The following is a 20,188-nucleotide window of genomic DNA, read 5'->3' as shown; positions in this document are numbered from 1 at the left end:
TGCTGATATTAAACGGCAACATAGAGGGGGATCGCCCCGGGGAATATACCCATTTTTCCAAGGCAGGGGGAAGCGTCATAGATTATATTCTAATCTCAAGATTTGCCTACAGCTCTGTGAGGAAGTTCCAAGTAGGCCACAATACACTGAGTGACCACCTACCTCTAACCCTAGAGCTTGCAGGTCGGCCTTTTGACTATTCTATTGCCGAGCCACAATACATACCTTCTGCAAACTTGGGTATACTTGCTCCCAAAAGACTCAAATGGTCCCCAATACTGAATGAAAATCTAACCCTCCTCCTTCAGTCAGCAGAGTTAAAGCTTATTCGATCCGCTATTGTGACAGGCAATTCAGTAGACGCGATCATGGAACGCTTTAAATTACTTTTGGAAAGACTGAAATCCCACTTAACAACAGCGATACACAGCTCCGCCACAAAGAGGGCAAAGGACGGAGCTAGCTGGTTTGACCTGGAGTGCAGGCAAACAAGGAGACAAACAAGAACAGCCTACCAGAGATATAGGAAAGTAGGGACTGCCACCCTACTTAATGCTTATATTTATGTGAGACGGTCCTACAAACAATTATTAAGGAGAAAGAAATTGGAAGCTGAACGAGCCGCATGGCAAAGCTTGGTTAAGGCATCGCACGAGAAAGATACTACTTGCTTTTGGCGAACCATATCTGGTCTATTGGACCAGGAGCGCACCAATTCCATCTGTACAGTGGAACCAATGGAGTGGTTGCGTCATTTTCAATCCTTGTTTCACGACCAGGAAGTCCAACATTATAAACTACGCATCCAATTGGAGGACCTACCTCATTGGCCACCAGTAACTGCAAAGGAAGTTGAGAACCTAATCGCACAATTAAAGAACAATAAGGCCCCAGGGAACGATTATATCCCTGCTGAACTTCTGAAGTCTAACATCGGCTGGCGGGCCCCCCTGTTGGCATCTCTATTTTCCTGGATTGACTCAACGGGTCTACTTCCAGATGGCTGGACAGAGGCAATAGTTATTCCAATCTATAAAAAAGGACCTACGCCAGACCCGGCGAGCTATAGACCAATCAGCCTTCTGCCCATACCCAGCAAACTATATGCCAAACATCTTTATATTAAGCTAACCAGCTGGCTGGAAACTGAAGCTATTTTAGCGGAAGAGCAGGCGGGTTTTAGGCAAGGCAGATCCACCATAGACCATTGCTTCACCCTAGCCCACCTAATTGACAAATATGCCAAAAAATCCCGTGGGGTGCTATACGCAGCCTTTATCGATCTAAAGGCTGCCTTCGATTCAATTCCACGTGCAAGACTCTGGGACAAATTGAGCGCATCAAGTATAGACAAAAGACTATTATTTTTGATCAGCTGTTTATATAAAGACACGGTGTTGTATGTAAGAACTTCGTTAAATGGCCATCTTATAGGACCAGTTCCTGTCAGCAAGGGGGTCAAGCAAGGTTGCATCCTGGCCCCAGTTCTATTCAACTTTTACATCAATGATATGGTTAACTGCTTGTCATCTCCGGACTTCCATGCCCCCAAACTGGCTGACAAATCAATATCCGTGCTTTTGTATGCTGATGATGCGATACTTCTATCTCGAACAAGAATAGGCTTAAATAGGCTCATAGGTGAATTTTCAGCATACTGTAGGAGAGAGCAACTGGTAATAAACTATCAGAAAACCAAAATCATGGTTTTTGGAAGGAAATGCAGACAGTATAGCTGGAGGATGGATAACCAGACAATCGAACAGGTTAAAGCCTTTAAATATCTGGGTATCGTCTTCCAGTCGACCGGGTCCTGGGATGTCCATCAAAAATATGCCAAAGAAAAAGCAGCTCAAAGCATTAAGATGCTGTCGCGCTTCTTTTACACGAAGGGGGGCAGATATATCCCAGCAGCCTTTGAAGTCTTTCAGGCAAAACCTCTGGCGCAGTTACTGTATGGGGCACAAATATGGACGGGGAACCACTGCTCAAGTCTTGAAACTGTTCAGTCTAAATTCCTAAGGCAAATATTCGGTGTCCCCTCCTGTGTCCCAAACGCAGCTTTACGACTCGAGGCCTGCCTCCCATCTGTAGAAACTCAGACCTGGCAAAGAACACTCAACTATTGGCTTCGCCTTAATCTAAATCCACCCGGTCTACTGCCTCTAGTAATGCAAGACCCCCATAAAAGCACGTGGTTCAAAACTGTGCATCAAAAACTCCTAACATGCGGTCTGCATTCGCAATCCCTACTATCAATGGGCCTTAGTAAAGCAAAGAGCCTAATAGGCCAGCGCCTGAAAGACATTGAACGGCAAAACAACCTGACTATTCTAAAGAAAATGTGTCCATGGTATACTTACTTTCCCCCTGCCCACTTTGACTTCCCAGCTTCATATCTGTCTAAATTAACCATCCCAAAATACAGACGCGCCTTTACATTGGCTAGATGGGATGTTCTTCCCTCTGCCGTACTCGAAGGTCGTTACCAAAAGACTCCATTTGAAAAACGACTCTGCCCATGCAGAGATGGCAACACGGAAACAGTGTCCCACGTCCTCCTATCCTGCCCCCTTTATAAAGACCTAAGGAATGAGATTATTACTCCACTCATTCTCTCCAACCCCGGCCGTCCACAAGACATTATACTGTTCTTTCTCTTATCTGATACGGACAGTCAGACAACAGAGAAGGTCGCAAGGTACATCGAGAGAGCTGTGAAATTGAGGGCCACCATCTGAGTGACAGACGTGTTCATCTGACGGACCTCCTTTTGTTTGTTTTTATCCCCTCTTTATGTTTATTTTATTTTATTTTTAATTCTTGTATAGCTGTGGCCTGTTGGCTTTGCTAATAAAGTTCTGATTGATTGATTGATTGATCTATAGGTGGTACATGACCCCAGTCAAACTTGCAAAAATTTATCATCTGCCCAGTAACAAATGTTGGAAATGTAATGAGACTGAAGGTACCTTCTATCACCTTTGGTGGACCTGCCCGAAGGTAAAGGCCTACTGGGAAATGATCTATAATGAAATTAAAAAGGTCCTTAAATGGACATTTTTGAAAAAGCCAGAGGCCTTTCTCCTGGGCATGGTAGGCCAATTGGTGTCAAGGAAGGACAAAACATTTTTTATGTATGCTACCACAGCGGCAAGAATTCTTCTGGCAAAGTATTGGAAGACGCAGCAGCTACCTACTCTGGAAGAATGGCAAGCGAAGGTGATCGAGTATATGGGAATGGCAGAGATGACCGGCAGAATCCGTGACCAGGGGAGAGAGACGGTGGAAGAAGATTGGAAGAAATTCAAAAAATATCTTAAAGACTGTTGTAAAATTGATGATGGCTGAGATGTTATGGTTATAAGAAATAGAGAATTGCAGCTGTAAATCATAACTTTAAAGAATGCAAAACGAAAATGAGCGAATTAACGGAACGAAGGGTTGCTGAGAAAGGGTTAACATAAGGATGCAGAAAAAGGGAGGTATGGGGAAGTCCGGGAAAGAAGGTGTATGAAAATAAGCTTAAGAAATTATACATGTTTATTTGTTTGTATGTTCTGTATGGTTTTGTTTTGTTATTTGTTTTATTATATGTTCGGAAAATTAATAAAAATTATTATATAAAAAAAAAAGTAAATGGACATTACTGTGCTCTGTGTATTTGTCGGAAGCTACGTGACAGTTTTCCCGCTGTGTGTTTACTCTGCTAGGCGTGCCTGGAAGAAGCAGAGTTGCGCAGAGGAAGCGCGCCGGACCGCTGTAAATCAATTAGCAGGCACGCACTAATCAATATATCTACATCTCCCTCCCTGCCTCCTTTGCCCTAAATAATAACTACTACTTCTTCTTCTTCTTCTTCTTCTTCTTTATAAATATTTTATTAAATTTTCAAATACAAAGTTAGAAACATACACTGAAGAAAAAGATAAAAGAACAAGAGAAAAAAGAAAAGAATAAAGAAAAAAAACCAACCATTCAACACATTTTTTTATATAACTAACTGGACTTCCTCACATCTCCCATACCCTGCATTCTTTATAATAAAAATATCAGCAAATTATTACCTTGTTTCGTACCTTATTTTGTACTTTTCAAATACTATACCTCCAAATTTAACATACTTTTCATCAATTACTTATATCTTAAATTAAACATAGTATTACCTTAGATTTTGACCTTTTCTTACTTAAAATATAATTTCCTGTTTCCCAATTCTAATTGCTGAAGCTATAGTTTCCGAATCGTGTAAATTTTTAACATTCATACAACTTATATTGTTTTTGTAAATAGTCCTTAAATTTTTTCCAGTCCTCTTCCGTTGTTTCTTCTCCCAAATCTCGGATTCTGCCAGTCATTTCAGCCAGTTCCATGTAGTCCATCAATTGCGTCTGCCATTCTTCCAGCGTGGACAAATCTTGGGTCTTCCAGTGTTTTGCGATGAGTATTCTTGCTGTTGTTGTTGCATACATAAAGAAAGTTCTATCCTTCTTTAACACTTTCTGGCCGACAATGCCCAAGAGGAAGGCCTCTGGTTTCTTAAGAAAGGTATACTTAAATACCTTTTTTAACTCATTATAGATCATTTCCCAAAAGGCCTTCACTTTTGGACAAGTCCACCAGAGGTGAAAGAATGTCCCTTCAGCCTCCTTACATTTCCAACATTTATTATCAGACAGGTGATATATTTTTGCAAGCTTGACTGGGGTCATGTACCACCTATATATCATTTTCATAATATTTTCTTTCAAGGCATTACATGCCGTGAATTTCATTCCGGTGGTCCATAACCTTTCCCAGTCCTCAAACATGATGTTATACCCAATATCCTGAGCCCATTTTATCATGGCTGATTTGACTGTCTCATCCTGAGTGTTCCATTTAAGCAGCAAGTTATACATTCTTGAAAGTACCTTAGTCTTTGGTTCAAGCAGTTCTGTCTCTAATTTCGATTTTTCCACCTGGAATCCTATTTTTTTGTCCAATTTGAAAACCTCTTGGATTTGAGCGTAATGTAACCAATCTCGCACCTTATTTTTTAATTTTTCTAAACTCTGCAGCCTCCAATTGTCTCCAATTTTTTCTATTATTTCCCAATATTTCGGCCAACCGGCTTCCATATTGGGTCTTTTTCGGGCCTTGGCCTCCATTGGTGATAGGCATCTCGGGGTCTTATTTTCTAATAAGTCTTTGTATTTTGTCCAGACAATAAATATTGCTTTTCTGACAATATGGTTTTTGAACATTTTGTGAACCTTTACCTTGTCGTACCACAAATATGCATGCCAACCAAAAGCATTGTTAAACCCTTCCAGATCCAGGACATCAGTGTTCTCTAAAAGTAGCCAATCCTTCATCCAGCAGAAAGCTGCAGCTTCATAATATAACCTTAAGTCCGGCAGGGCAAATCCCCCTCTTTCCTTTGCGTCAGTTAGAATTTTAAATTTTATCCTGGGCTTTTTGCCCTGCCAGACAAACTTAGAGATATCTGTCTGCCACTTTCCAAAACATTCCACTCTGTCCACAATCTGAAGGGTTTGAAACAAAAACAACATCTTCGGCAATACATTCATTTTTATAGCTGCAATTCGACCCAACAAGGAAAGTTTCAATCTTGACCAAGTTTCTAAATCCTTTTTGATTTCTGACCAACATTTTTCATAATTGTCTTTAAATAAATTCAAATTTTTAGCAGACAAATTAACCCCTAGGTATTTCACCTTTTTAACCACATTTAACTCTGTCTCTTTCTGAAACCCCTCTGCTTCTAAAGGTGTCAAATTTTTCTCCAAAACCTTAGTTTTTTGCTTGTTCAATTTGAACCCCGCCACCCGACCAAACTCATGAATTAATTCTAAAACTCTTTTCGTACTAGATTCTGGCTCCTGTAATGTTAAAACCAAGTCATCTGCAAAGGCTTTCAGTTTATATTGTTTCTCTCCGACCTGTATTCCTTGCACCAACCGGTCCTCCCTAATCATGTTCAAAAGCACCTCCAGGACAGAAATAAATAACAGAGGGGATAAGGGGCAACCTTGTCGTGTTCCTTTTTCAATTTTGAACTCTTCTGTCACCACATTGTTAAGTATCAATTTAGCTTTTTGCTCTGAATAAATTGCCTCTATTCCATTTTCAAACCCCCGTCCCACTCCCATCCCTTCCAAGTTTTTTTTCATAAACTTCCAAGAAATGTTGTCAAAGGCCTTCTCCGCATCTATAAAGATTAATACTGCTTTTGTATTGATGTTAGTTTGCAAAAGTTCCAAAATGTCAATAATATTCCTAGTGTTATCAAACAAATGTCTACCTGGGAGAAAGCCTGCCTGGTCTTTATGAATTACTTCATTTAGTACTTTTTTAAGTCTACTTGCCAAAATGTCTGCAAAAATTTTATAATCCACATTTAGGAGTGAGATGGGACGGTAGTTCTTAAGTTGAGTCTTTTCAGTTTCCACTTTAGGTATCAATGTGATGAAAGCTTCTTTCCACGATTCCGGTGCCTTCTTCCCCTCCATAATCTGATTGCATACCTCCATTAATGGTTGTATCAAAAAGTCTTTCAATATCTTATAGTACTTGGAGGTGAGCCAATCTGGGCCTGGAGATTTGCCTAGTTGCATATTCTGAATGGCACCCTCAATTTCTTGTTGTGTTATTTTATAGTTCAGGATTGTTCTCTTTTCCTGGGCTAATTTTGGTAATCCATTAATTTTTAAAAATTGGTCTATCTCAGTCTCTTCCTGCGGCCCTTGAGTGTAGAGCTTTTTGAAGTATCTCTGGAAACACTTTCTAATTTCCTCGGGTTTCTGGATATTTCTCCCTTCAATCTCTAAGTTAGTAACTGTGTTCAATTTTTGTCTCTTTTTCAACTGCCATGCTAGCAGTTTCCCACACTTGTTCGCTGATTCAAATGATCTTTGTTTCATTTGTTTAATTTTCCACTCAACTTCTTGATTTATCAATTTAGCATATTGTGCTTGATAGAATTTAACTTCTCTCAGAACCTCCTTCGATTTTGGTTTTGATCTCAATTTTTTCTCTCCATCTCTTATCTTCTCTAAGATCTTATCCTTTTTTCCATTCCAAAGTCTTTTCTTAATCGTGTTCTGTTGTATCAAAAACCCTCTCATGACTGCTTTACTTGCGTCCCAGATTGTTCTCTTTTCCACCGTAGTGTTCAAATTTATTTCAAAATAGTCTTTTAAAGTTTTTTGGGCCTTCTTCACAATCTCCTGATCTCTTAATAGGGTGTCATTCATTTTCCATCTGAAGGAACCGATTGGAGTAAGTCTCAGTTCCACTTTCATGGCGTTATGGTCGGAGCAGGTTTTTGGGCAGATTTCCACTTTTCTAGTCTTAGGTGCCAGCCCTCTAGTTATCCATATTTGGTCGATTCTTGTCCATGACAAATGGGCCTCAGAAAAGAAAGTTCCTTCTTTACCTAAGGGGTTCTTTGTCCTCCATATATCAATCAAGTCCATATTGTCAGTTAGTTCAAAGAATGTTTTGGGTAGTCTGCCGTCTTTTGTTAAATTTTGATTTTGTGACTTATCCATGTTTGTAGAGACCACCCCATTCATATCTCCCATCATAATGATGTTGGTATAGTCTAGATAGTCCAGCATTATCTCATGCAGCTTCTTATAAAATTCTGATTTCCCCTCATTCGGTGCATAGATTCCTAATATTAAAAATTTTTCTCCTTGCGTCTGTATTTCAATTGCCAAAATTCTTCCTTGCTCATCTTTGAATAGAAATTTTGGTGACAGGCTCTCCTTTGCATAGATCACCACTCCTCTTTTCTTGACTCTGTCCGATGAAATAAATTCTTGGCCTAGTCTTTTATTAATTAGCACTTTCCTGTGGAGCCTAGTCACATGTGTTTCCTGCAAGCAAATAATGTCCAATTGTTCTTTTTTCAATATATGAAAGATTCTTCTTCTTTTTTTCCGGGGAATTCCCGCCATTAATATTCCAACTGAGAAGCTGCAGAGACATCCTGGATCAATCTGTTAGTCCTGTGATGGCGTCTCTTCCTTTTGGTCCTCTGGTCCCGAGGGTGCAGGTGTCGGTGCAGGTGCAGGCAGAGGTGGTGGCCAAGATCCTGCTGCCCCCTTTTGAAGGTCTTCTTCGTGGTCGTTCAGAAACTTTTGTTGGTCTTCTGCTGTTTTGATTTTAATTTTCTTTCCTTTGAAGTTAAAAGATAATCCTTGGGGAAACTCCCACCTATAAGGAATTGAGTTGCCTCTCAGTAGTCTTGCTAGTTCTGTGTATGTAGCTCTGAGGTCCAAAAGTTGTTTCGGTATGTCTCTGTAAATTTCTGCTCTGTTGCCTTGAATAACAAGTGATTTTCCAAAATGAAGGCCTAGTATCTTATCTCTCTCTTGCTTGGATCTCAAAATGATCAAACAATCTCTGGATCTGTCCTTCCTCACCACTTTTCCCAGTCTAAAAGCAGTTACAATTTTACAGTCCTTGTCTTCTTCTATACCCCAGAACTTTGAAAATTCCGATGTCACATAACCAATCAAGTCTTCCTGTTCAAGTTCTGGAATAGCTCTCAATCTGAGATTGTTTTCCCGATTTCTCAATTCAACCATAGACAGGTAGGCCTGTTGTTCACTAATCTGTTTGTGCAGCGGCTTCACCTCCACTTTTATTGCCTCGGCCTTCTGATTGGCTTCCTCTGCTTTTTGATTGGCTTCCTCAGCCAATTTACGATTTTCTGCAGTTGCTTCCTGGAGATTCCCAATTGCTTGTGTATGTTGAGCAACTTGATCAGTCAGTTTACTAATAGAAGCTGTGGCTTGGTCAATTTTAGTCGAATGCTCGTCCGCCTTTTGGTTTAAAATTGCCAGTTGTTCCAAAATTTGATTTAAGACTGTTTCAGATCCTCCTGAAGCCATATCCTCTGAAGATGTCAGCTCAACTTCCCCTTCTTGTGTTCCTAAAACAGTTGGGACAGATGATCTGCGTGGTTGAGAAGTCAAGGTTGTTTGTACCAATTGTTTTGCTTTCGTTTTAGCCAATCTTGCTTTCCCTGTGCCACTCATTCCAAACCTGTCTATGTGTCAAGGTCAAACTATATGCAGTCCCATGGGAAAGGCAGTTCCAGAGTATAAACAACAAGGCAGCAAAGAATCAAAACAAAATACAGTTCCCAGACAGTTATAAATCCAAAATCCTCTAGGGGGAGTACAACTGTAATTCAGAAGAAAGAAAGAGGTTTTTCCGCCATTAAAGTCCCTGCAGTCCAAAACAAATTTCAAAAGAACCTTCAACTTCCTTTTGGCATGTAGAGCTTTTCCCAAGTTAAAACAAAGTCTCAAAGAAGGTGCAAGAAACAGTTTCCCTGTTTCTATCCAAACTGTAACGCTTGCATGTAACACTTTCAAATTAAATACAGTTTCAGCAATTTGACAGTTCTTCTTTAACATGGCAGTCCGAGGCTTTGGGTTTCTTAATCATTTATAAATCCAAAGGGGAGAGGAAAAGTCCGATCAAAAGTCCAATATAAATACAACAGAAATGTCTCTTTTAGTTTCTCAGAAACAAGCTCAATTATTGCACGATAATCCAAACTTTTTACAGTCCTTTTTAAAGCGCTTCCCGCTTGTCAAAACTTTTGCTTTGATCTCTTAAGCACGATCGGAAGACGGACTTCCTGGTTGCGTCTCCCGTTTTCAGCCAAATTTAATCACTTTAGTCCCGATAATTTTAAGTTCCCTACTCACGGGTTTGTAGTTTAGAATCTGATGTTCCAAGAAGAAAGGTCAGCGCTCATCAGCAGCAGCCGCGCGGCTTCGCTTCCGCAGAAAGAGCGATGAACTCACAGCACCGCTCCCCCTTCCACGTTCCGGAGCCCCTTACGGGGTTCCTTCTTCGTTTCTGGGGGGGCTTCTGGTGCCCGCCGAGTCCCACGGCCACGGGCTCGCTCTGCCTGTGGTTTTTCTTAATGGGTCTCCGCTTTGCCGCAGCGGACGACCCTTTTCTGCGGAGCTCCTCTTCACAGCGCAAAGAGGACCACCATTGCTGTTTCGCGCCACCTCCGGAAGTCCTCCTCCTCCTCCTCCTCCTCCTCCTCCTCCTCCTCCTCCTCCTCCTCCTTCTTCTTCTTCTTCTTCTTCTTCTTCTTCTTCTTCTTCTTCTTCTTCTTCTTCTTCTTCTTCTTCTTCTTCTTATTACAGGGCCTACCAGCTACACGGTGGGCACCATGTCAGAGCGCTTTGATTGCCACTATTGCCGGGACAACCTGCATGGGAAGAAGTATGTGCAGAAGGAAGGGCGCCACTGCTGCATCAAATGCTTCGAGAAGTTCTGCGCAAACACCTGCACCGAGTGCAAGAAACCCATCGGGGCCGATTCCAAGGTGGTTATTTTAATAGTTTGCTTGTTTGCTTAATGCAAGCATAGGCAAACTTGGCCCTCCAGAAGTTTTGGGACTACAATTCCCATCATCCCACCACTGGTCCTGTTAGCTAGGGATCATGGGAGTTGTAGTCCCAAAGCATCTGGAGGGCCAAGGTTGCCTATGCCTGGCTTAATGCAGTGTTTCCCAACGTTGGGTCTCCAGCTGTTTTTGGACTACAATTCCCATCATCCCTGACCACTGGTCTTGCTAATTGGGGATGATGGGAGTTGTAGTCCAAAAACAGCTGGAGACCCAACGTTGGGAAACACTGGCTTAATGGATATTTCTATCCCACACTTCCCCACCCCCCCTAAAGTAGTGTGGGGCTGTTTAGGGAGGCGGGAGAGGACCCGCTGTTTAATACAGACATAGGCAAACTCGGCCCTCCAGATGTTTTGGGAGTACAACGCCCATCATCCCAAGCTAACAGGACCAGCAGTCAGGGATGATGGGCATTCTAGTCCCCAAGCAGCACACATGAAAAACTGTAAACAAATCCTTATTTCCTGATGAATAGCCTTTGGATTCTGGACACATGGTCAGCAGACCCTGTGCACCTTCCAGCGGACATTCAATGGAATGGCTTTCACCCCACCATCAACCTAACAAATAACCAATCTATGCAATAAATACATTTTCTGGACACTACTATAAAAAGACAGGATGGGCACATAGACACATTTTTTATATATATTTCTTCCTAACTTGCGCTAGCAAGTCCCTTTGCTGAGCAGAGTGCATTCCCCTTTTGAATGCACAGCGGCTGGCTTGAGGCAAGCTTCTCACACAGGCAGGGATGATCTACCAGTAGATCTGTGGCCGATCCTGGTAGATCGCCAAATCCTTATTGTGTACAAAAAGTTACTGGGGTAGGGGAGAGCTACAAAAAAAACTCTATGCAATACTCCCCCCAACACACTCTTGCCTTTAAATGGGAAACAGTGAAAATCATCGGGTGGAGGGGAAATGTGTAGAGAAATTGGAACGGAAGCTCAATAAGCTAAGGCTGTCATATAGAGAGAGAAAGAAAGAGAGAGAGAGAGAGAGAGAGAGAGAGAGAGAGAGAGAGAGAGAGAGAGAGAGAGATGATAGATGATAGATGATAGATGATAGATGATAGATGATAGATGATAGATGATAGATGATAGATGATAGATGATAGATGATAGATGATAGATAGATAGATAGATAGATAGATAGATAGATAGATAGATCAGGACCAGGGAGTCCCCCCCACCTGCCCCCCCCCACAACCAGACTTCTGTCTTGTCAGGATTCAACCCCAGTTCTGCTGCCTTCTCCTCCTCCCTCCCTCCAGGAACTGCATTTCAAGAACCGCTACTGGCACGAGAACTGCTTCCACTGCTTTAAGTGCTCTGTGTCTCTGGTCAATGAGCCCTTCATGCTGAAGGAGCACAACAAAGTGTGGTGCAACAAGTGCACTATGGGTCAGGCCCCCCACTGCAAGGGCTGCCAGAAGCCCATCGTGGCAGGTAGGACTCCTCTCGGCTGCCTTGCGCCCCTTTGCTTCTTGCCCCCCTCGATCATGGAGCATTGCCCTGGGACGGTCAGCAGGCTTATGGAACATTTCTCTTACCAAGATACTTACATAACATGAATTCATTTTTAACTTTGCGCACAAAACCAGGGCTGTCTTGAGTATGAGCACTGCTGGGATGCAAAGACCCACCCAGCGACCCCGTACTACTACTACTACTACTACTAATAATAATAATAATAATAATTTATTATTTCTACCCCGCCCATCTGGCTGATTTCCCCCAGCCACCCTGGGTGGCTCCCAATCAAGTGTAAAAAAACAATACAGCATTAAATATTAAAAACTTCCCTAAACAGGGCTGCCTTCAGATGTCTTTTAAAAATAGGATAGCTGCTACTTTCCTTGACATCTGATGGGAGGGTGTTCCACAGGGTGGGCGCCAATACCGAGAAGCCCTCTGCCTGGTTCCCTGTAACCTCACTTCTCGCAATGAGGGAACCACCAGAAGTCCTTCATGGTGGAGACACTCCTTCAGGTATACAGGACTGAGGCCGTTTAGGGCTTTAAAGGTCAGCTCCAACACTTTGATTTGTGCTCAGAAACGTCCTGGGAGCCAATGCAGATCTCTCAGGACCGGTGTTATGTGGTCCTGGCAGCCGCTCCCAGTCCCCAGTGTAGATGCTGCATTCTGGATTAGTTGTAGTTTCCGGGTCACCTTCAAAGGTAGCCCCACGTAGAGTGCATTGCAGTAGTCCAAGCGGGAGATAACCAGAGCATGCACCACTCTGGCGAGACAGTCTGTGGGCAGGTAGGGTCTCAGCCTGCGTACCAGATGGAGCTGGTAGACAGCTGCCCCAGACACAGAATTGACCTGCGCCTCCATGGACAGCTGCGAGTCCAAAATGACTCCCAGGCTGCGCACCTGGTCCTTCAGGGGCACAGTTACCCCATTCAGGACCAGGGAGTCCTCCCCACCAGCCCACCCCCTGTCCCCCAACAACAGTACTACTGTCTTGTCAGGATTCAACCTCAATCCATTAGCCGCCTTCCATCCTCCAACTGCCTCCAGGCACTCACACAGGACCTTCACTGCTTTCACTGGTTCCAATTTAAAAGAGAGGTAGAGCTGGGTATCATCCGCATATTGATGGACACCCAGCCCCAGCCCCCTGATGATCTCTCCCAGTGGCTGCATGTAGATGTTAAAAAGCAGAGGACAGAACCCTGAGGCACCCCACAAGTGAGGGCCCTGGTGTCTGAACACTCACCCCCCATCACAACTTTCTGGACAAAAGTTAGTTTAGCCCTTCGCACATGCGCCGCTGGGGTGCAAAAACCCGCCCAGTGCACCCAAAATTTAGTTAATTTTGCATGCACGGCACCACAGAGAATGACAAGTGCCACTGTAGAGTCGGACAAGCGCCACCATTGCGAATGACAAGCACCACAGCTTTGGTAAATGAGCACACAAAATCGAAAGTCCTCGCGTGAAACAGTAGATCTACATTTTGGGAATACCTAGGTATAGATGTTTTTTTTGTTTTTCTAGCTCTGGCATAGGCAAACTGGGCTCTCCAGATGTTTGGGGACTACAACTCCCATCACCCTGTCCACTGGTCCTGTTAGCTAGGGATGATGGGAGTTGTAGTCCCCAAACAGCTGGAGGACCGAGTTTGCCGACACCTGTTCTAGCTTTATTAAAAATTATCGTATTTCCCCGTTTATAGGACTAGGTTCCCCCCCCTAAAAATAATGTCAAAAATGAGACGGCGTCTTATGCACGGATCCATCTCACCCCCCTCGTTTTCTTCAGCTCTTAACAAAGCCAGATGGCAAGAACCATATAATCAAAACCAGAAATCAGGTAGCTATTGTGGAAATAGGTATTCTTCATTGTCTGTTGGAATAGAGTTTTCGGCGGGTATTTAAAAGTGGAAACAGAGGGTTCCCACTGAATCTCTGGTAGCAGAATATTCTGCAATAATGGTTTGTTTCCTTTTCATTGTCAAATGAACATTCAGGCATCACTGCTTGCAGAAAGCAGAGTTGCGAACTGTTGCTCGGCTTTCTGATTCACATGGGATTTATGACCTGGAGGAGCACACAAGCATTTTTCCAACCCCAACCCACTATATTCAGTGTAATATAGTCCAAGAGATTTATTATTATTATTATTATTAATTTTCATCATTATTTCATTTCATTCTTATGCAGAATCTGCAGTGTCAGTTATGACATTGATAAAATCCCCATTTCCTCTTTCATGCTGTTTCTGTGACTTTCCTCCGCCACAACACGAGAGTCTTTCATATATTTTGAACTTGTCATTGTATGTGTGTGTGTCAAGCTTTTTTGAGGGAGGAGGAAAGCCCCGTTAAAAGGGGGGGGGGGTTTAAAGTCACTCAAAAAAAGATCGCTATGGATCAAAACAGCAACACAGAGAAAACTCTGTCTTCCCTTCCAGAGATCATACAACAACGGAGGGTGGGGTGAGGGGGCATGGCAGGAGTCAGTTTCAGCAATGAGCCAGACATCAACCGCTATCTACCAAAACCTCACGGGGATCTACCAGTAGATCACAATCGACCTGTTGGACATCCCTGCCCTATCCCTATCTCTATCTCCTATTCCTAACCCCTATTCCTATCTGTAACTCCTATCTATAACCCCTATCCCTATCCCCTAGTGTCTTGTGTTTTTAATATTCAATTGGGAGCTGCCCAGAGTGACTGGAGAAACCCAGCCAGATGGGTGGGGTATAAGTAATAAATTATTATTATTATTATTATTATTATTATTATTATTATTATTATTATTATTATTATTATAGCTGTCAGCTTGCCTTTCTTGAATCACAATTTTCTCAGCGCTATGAATTGCATCAATCTGGCAGCGAGCACCACCTCCTTCCCTCCCTCTCTTTGCAGGCGACCAGAATGTGGAATACAAGAAGACTGCCTGGCACAAGGAGTGCTTCACCTGCAGCCAGTGCAAGCAGGTGATTGGCACCGCCAGCTTCTTCCCCAAGGATGATGAGATTTATTGCACCTCCTGCCATGAGCAGAAATTCGCCAAGACCTGCATAAAGTGTAAGCAGGTAAGTTGGGCCGACACCCCCCCCCCCGCTTACCTGGATCCCATTCGGATCCTGGCTTTCCTCCAAAGGGCTTGGAGCTGTGTTCATTATCAGGGTTTCCTCCGCTGGTTCAGAAGGAGGAAGATGTGCCCACTCTCCTTTCGGCGCGGCCTATCTTGGTGCAGTTCTTGAACGGAGGACATATGGTGGAGATAAGGTCAGGGTCAAGGGAACCCTGGATGGTTCAGTCCAGTCCAAGGCGGCGATGGGGTTGTGGCGCTCATGGGGTTAGGGATGTTGGGATACTGCCAGGGAGACAAAGGCCATCATGCCTCCACGTCGTCTCAGGATGATCCATCAATCTCCCGTAGATACAGTATCAGTCAATTAGCGACACGAGCCTCGGAAATAGCTGTCCACATCTCAGGACTCATGCACGCCCTTTTTGCAGAGTTCGCACAACGAAAGATGCACTCAGGAGAGCAGCATATTTACAGCTTTATTCATCGGTGGTCAGAACAAAGGAAAAAACATGACTGCCTGCCTGCTTGTCGAGGCACAGAGAGAGAACAAAAGCTATATACAAAACAGAGACTTCCTGTGAGCAGGAAATACGCAGGCTGTGACTCACAACAGCCTGTCCGTTTTTTAAGGTGGAACGGAAATATCCTAACAAGGGATAGGGCAGGCATGTCCAACAGGTAGATCGTGATCACTGCCAGTTTTTAACTCTGTGAGTAGATCGCAGTCTCTTGGGAGCTGGCCACCCCTGGGATAGGGGATGGGGATAGGGGTTATAGATAGGGATAGGGATAGGAATGAATAGGTGATAGGGATAGGAATAGGGATAGGGGTTAGGGGTTAGGAATAGGAATAGGGGCTAGAGATAGGAGTTAGGGATAGGGGATAGGGATACGGCAGGGGTCAGCAAACATTTTCAGCAGGCCCCACAAATAACCCAGAGATGTGTTGTAAATAAAAGCACACATTCTACTCATGTCAAAACATGCTGATTCCTGGACCGTCCGCCAGCCGGATTTAAAAGGCAATGGGGCCTTAGTTTGCCTACCCATGGGATAGGGGAAAGGGATAGGGCAGGCATGTTTTGGGGGCCTAATCTGACCAGCCGGTCAATTTAATCTGGCCCACATGGCAGTATATGTCCTGGGGTAAAATCCTAAAAAAAGCTCAGCAACTTAAATCCTAAAAAAAATTCGTGATTTAAATCATGACTGACTAGTGATTTAAATCACTAGTCAGTCAGACTTTATTTAAATCCTTTTTTTACATAAAGGTTTGACCTTGCTGGCATCCTCTTAATATTTACAAGCGAAGGAAGGTTTCCTTTTTGGAATAATAAATTTTCAGAGTAGTTTTTACAGTTAAATAAAAAAATGACTGATTTGGGGGGGGGCTGCTAGGGGCGCCTTGGAAGATGGCCAACAATACCATCTCTCTGGCTCACACGGGGTAATTTAGGGGCTGATTATGGGAGTACATCAGCCTCCCGATTTCTTCCCAGGGGATGGGAAGATGCAGCCTCGTCCGCGGCTGCCCATAAATCACCCCCGAGTTCGAAAGGAGGAGGGGGTGGGGGCACTGGACGGAAAGCCCTCGAGTGAGCTCCGGATCTCCCTGACACTACTTCTGAGAGCGACGCTAGTTGCATTACTTAAGATGAACGATTGGATATAAAAAGTAAATGCACATGTTTCGAGCGAAGGAAAGGATATTTTAACTGCTAATTAAGCTAGCCACTGAGAAGTTAAAAGCGACGGGAATGAACTGAACAGAAGATTACCTCTAAGAATTACAGCTATGTCGGTATGTGGAAACGGAACGGAAAGGGGGGGGGGAGCTTCTTCTTTTATTTACGATACTGCCTAACAACCCCTCCCCTAGAAGAACCGTCACATGACTGATAGCAAGTGAGATTGGAAAACAACTGTGTGGAATAGACTGTGTGGAAACAAAAATATTAACTAAAGGCTTTGCTTTTTAGAAGATATGGAAAGAAAATGAAAGGCTCTCTGATGACACACTTAATCGGGATCTGCCATTATGAGACAGACTAAGTTGCGAGATTGATAGTCAGAGGGGGAGGTGAGCCATTGCTTTGTTATCATGTTTGGATTGTGTCTTTGAGTCGACAAACCCTCCCCTGGAAAGACTGATTTATGGTGCAACTGGTCTGGGAAAATTAATGAGCAGATGCTTAAGACTTTATTACATCGGAACAGACTAAAATGGCGCCTGCCACTCGAACAGGACTGTTGGATCAGCGTGTGGTGATTTAAGGAGAGCCTTACCAATTTCACACAGAAATATAACAATGTTCGGTTTAACTCGCCTGCGAAAACAACTCAGAGGCTATTAAGAAGAAAAATGATAACAACAAGAAGACTGGAAGATGGGATTTGTGAATATCAAAAGCAGCAGAAATATGAGATGATTGGATCCTTACTGAGCTCGAAACATAGGAACCCACAACAAAAAATTTAAAATTTGGCAAAATATTCAGATTATGTAATATGTATTGGTATAATTTGGAATAATTAATGTGATATGATTGGATTGTTAAATGGAAAACTTAATAAAATTATTATTTAAAAAATGACTGATTTGGTTCTACTATTAGAAATACATTGACAGATAATGATGAAATGATTATGAGGTTTAATAAGTTAACTGTTTCTATTTGGACAATTTTTCTGCTGTACTTGATTGGAAGGAGAAAAAGAATCATTTCCTTCATAACAATGTAAACAATTTATTTCACTAAAAGAATAACATGATAGTATATGGATCCACGTTTGTTAACTGATGCGGTTAAACAACAACAACAAACCTTAGACTGAGTTTTAGCACTTAAAAACAAATCCTGATGAATAGCTTTTGGACTATAATGTAACTTAAACAGAAAAGTATATTTAGAAAGATTTTTCCTCCCAAAGATTTTATTTTTAAAATCCCGATTTGAATTAAAAAAAAAAATCCCATTTAAATCAAAATAAAGACTTGGTGGGGGTTTTAAAGTCATAATTTGAAAAAATTGTAATAATAATTCATAAAGGAAACAGTTTATAAGAAGGAAATAAGGAGACCATGCACAGCATAAATGAAGTCTTTTATTTTGTCGTTTCTTTTATGTTACGTTCATGTCTAATGGTGGTGGATTTGTTGATTTGAGTTGTGGTGGATTTATGTTGTAAATCATGGGTAGGCAAACTAAGGACTGGGGCCTGGATCCGGCCCCATTACCTTCTAAATCTGGCCCGTGGGCGGTCTGGGAATCAGTGTGTTTTTACATGAGTAGAATGTGTGCTTTGATTTGAAATGCATCTCTGGGTTATTTGTGGGGAATAGGAATTCGTTCATTTCCCCCCAAAAAAATATAGTCTGGCCCCCCACAAGGTCTGAGGGACAGTGGACCGGCCCACTGCCAAAAATGTTTTTCGACCCCTGTTGGTTTACAACCATAATCCATTCCGGAGGTCCATTCGTAAACCAAAACAGCCAAGGCGCCCAAGGCGCCCTTTCGTCAATGGGGCCTCCCCAAAATTTTTTGTTCGTAATCCAAAAAAGAGGTTGTCATCCAAAAAAGGTTGTGAACCGGGACACGCCCTTCCGGGTTGGACGTGTTTGTAATCCAAAACATATGCAAACCAAGACGTATGCAAACCACTGTAAATAAAATTTAAATTGAATGAAAAAAATTAAATACAAATGGTTGTCAAATAAATTCAAATTTATCCCCCCCCAAAAAAAATCTGATTTATTTATTTATTTTTAAATCATTGATTTTTATACACCCTGCTTTAAACAGAAGAGAGAAAGCTTCCACAGGTGACACAGGGTTTTGGGGCAGCTGGGACGAATGGTTCCCCAGGAGTCCAAGCAGCGCTTGACCTCTGACTTCCTTCCCCAGGCCATCACCTGCGGAGGGGTCGCCTACCAGGAGCAGCCATACCACTCTGAGTGCTTTGTGTGCGCCACCTGCTCCAAGAAACTGGGAGGGCAACGCTTCACAGCTGTGGAGGATCAATTCTACTGTGTCGATTGCTACAAGTCCTTTGTGGCCAAGAAATGCAGCGGTTGCAAGAACTCAATCACAGGTGGGTTAGTGATGGGTCGGGGGTGAGTGCCTGGAGGCGGTTGGAGGACGGGTGGCGGTTAACAGGTTGAGGTCGGATCCTGGCAAGGCAGAAGTCTGGTTGTGGGTGGGCCCCCTGGCCATGAACGGGGCAACTGTGCCTCTGAAGGACCAGCTCCTCAGCCTATTTTGGACTCATGGGGGTGCAGGTCCGTTCTGTGTCCAGGGCAGCTCCATCTGGGATGCAGGATGAGACCCCACCTGCCCAGAGTGGCACCTGCTCTGGTGATCTCCTGCTTGGACTACTGCAGTGGTGGTCCAACTCGGCCCTCCAGCTGTTTTGGGACCACAACGCCCACCACCCCTGACCACTGGTCCTGTTAGCTAGGGGTGATGGGAGTTGTAGTCCCAAAACAGCTGGGGGGCCAAGTTTGCCTATTCCTGTGTGCTTCCTTCTCCTTCCTTTTTAACCCTTCCCTCCCTGCTCCTCCTCTGAACCGGAAGGTTTCGGGAAAGGCACCAACGTGGTCAGCCATGAAGGCCACTCCTGGCACGACTACTGCTTCAACTGCAAGAAGTGCTCCATCCCGCTGGCCAACAAGCCCTTCGTCTTCCACAGCGAGCAAGTCTACTGCCCCACCTGCGCCAAGAAGCTGTAAGGGGAGGAGCCAGGGGCAAAGGGGGGCGTGGCCTCACCTCTTCCACAGAGGGGTTCGATCTGTGTGCTTGGAGACAACCTGCCCACTTGCCTGCCCGCATTTTAAGCTTCCCCATCCCCATCCTTAAGAGGTGCCTGGCATCTCCCCCCTCCCCATCCGATACGTGATGTTCAATAAAAGCTCTGCCTTAGCATCCTACCTGCTGCTAACCTTGCTTAAAATCACTTTTTTATTTACGGAAAGGTTTGACCTCGCTGGCATCCTCTTGCTTTCTCGCCATGCTCTGTGGATGCCCGCCAAAGTTTACGCTCAAGCTTTGCACATCCAAATGTACTTACTGATAACCCGGGTGGATTTGATTTCAATCACGATTCAGGAAGACTGGATTTCAATCACTAGTCAGGAATACTTGATTTAAATCATTTTTTTTTACAGAAAGATTCAACCT

The 20,188-nt window shown here is 43.4% G+C and overlaps 1 protein-coding gene across 1 annotated transcript in view; it reads left to right on the top strand.

Annotated features, from left to right (window-relative positions):
• The window catches only part of LOC310697689 (four and a half LIM domains protein 1-like), a 44,139-nt gene extending 24,201 nt beyond the window's left edge, over positions 1 to 19,938 (top strand). Inside the window, exons 2-6 of the mRNA XM_083484385.1 lie at positions 10,188 to 10,369; positions 11,730 to 11,904; positions 14,840 to 15,009; positions 18,917 to 19,103; positions 19,586 to 19,938. Of these exons, the coding sequence (XP_083340511.1) occupies positions 10,188 to 10,369; positions 11,730 to 11,904; positions 14,840 to 15,009; positions 18,917 to 19,103; positions 19,586 to 19,740 (869 nt within the window). The 3' untranslated portion in view covers positions 19,741 to 19,938. The remainder of the gene's footprint in view (positions 1 to 10,187; positions 10,370 to 11,729; positions 11,905 to 14,839; positions 15,010 to 18,916; positions 19,104 to 19,585) is intronic.
• The last annotated feature ends 250 nt before the right edge of the window (positions 19,939 to 20,188 follow it).

The sequence above is a fragment of the Podarcis liolepis genome (genome assembly GCF_965112155.1).
Source record: "Podarcis liolepis genome assembly, chromosome: W".
NCBI lineage: Eukaryota > Metazoa > Chordata > Lepidosauria > Squamata > Lacertidae > Podarcis > Podarcis liolepis.
The sequence above is the reverse complement of the archived record's forward strand: the minus strand, read 5'-3'. Positions and strand labels throughout refer to the sequence as shown.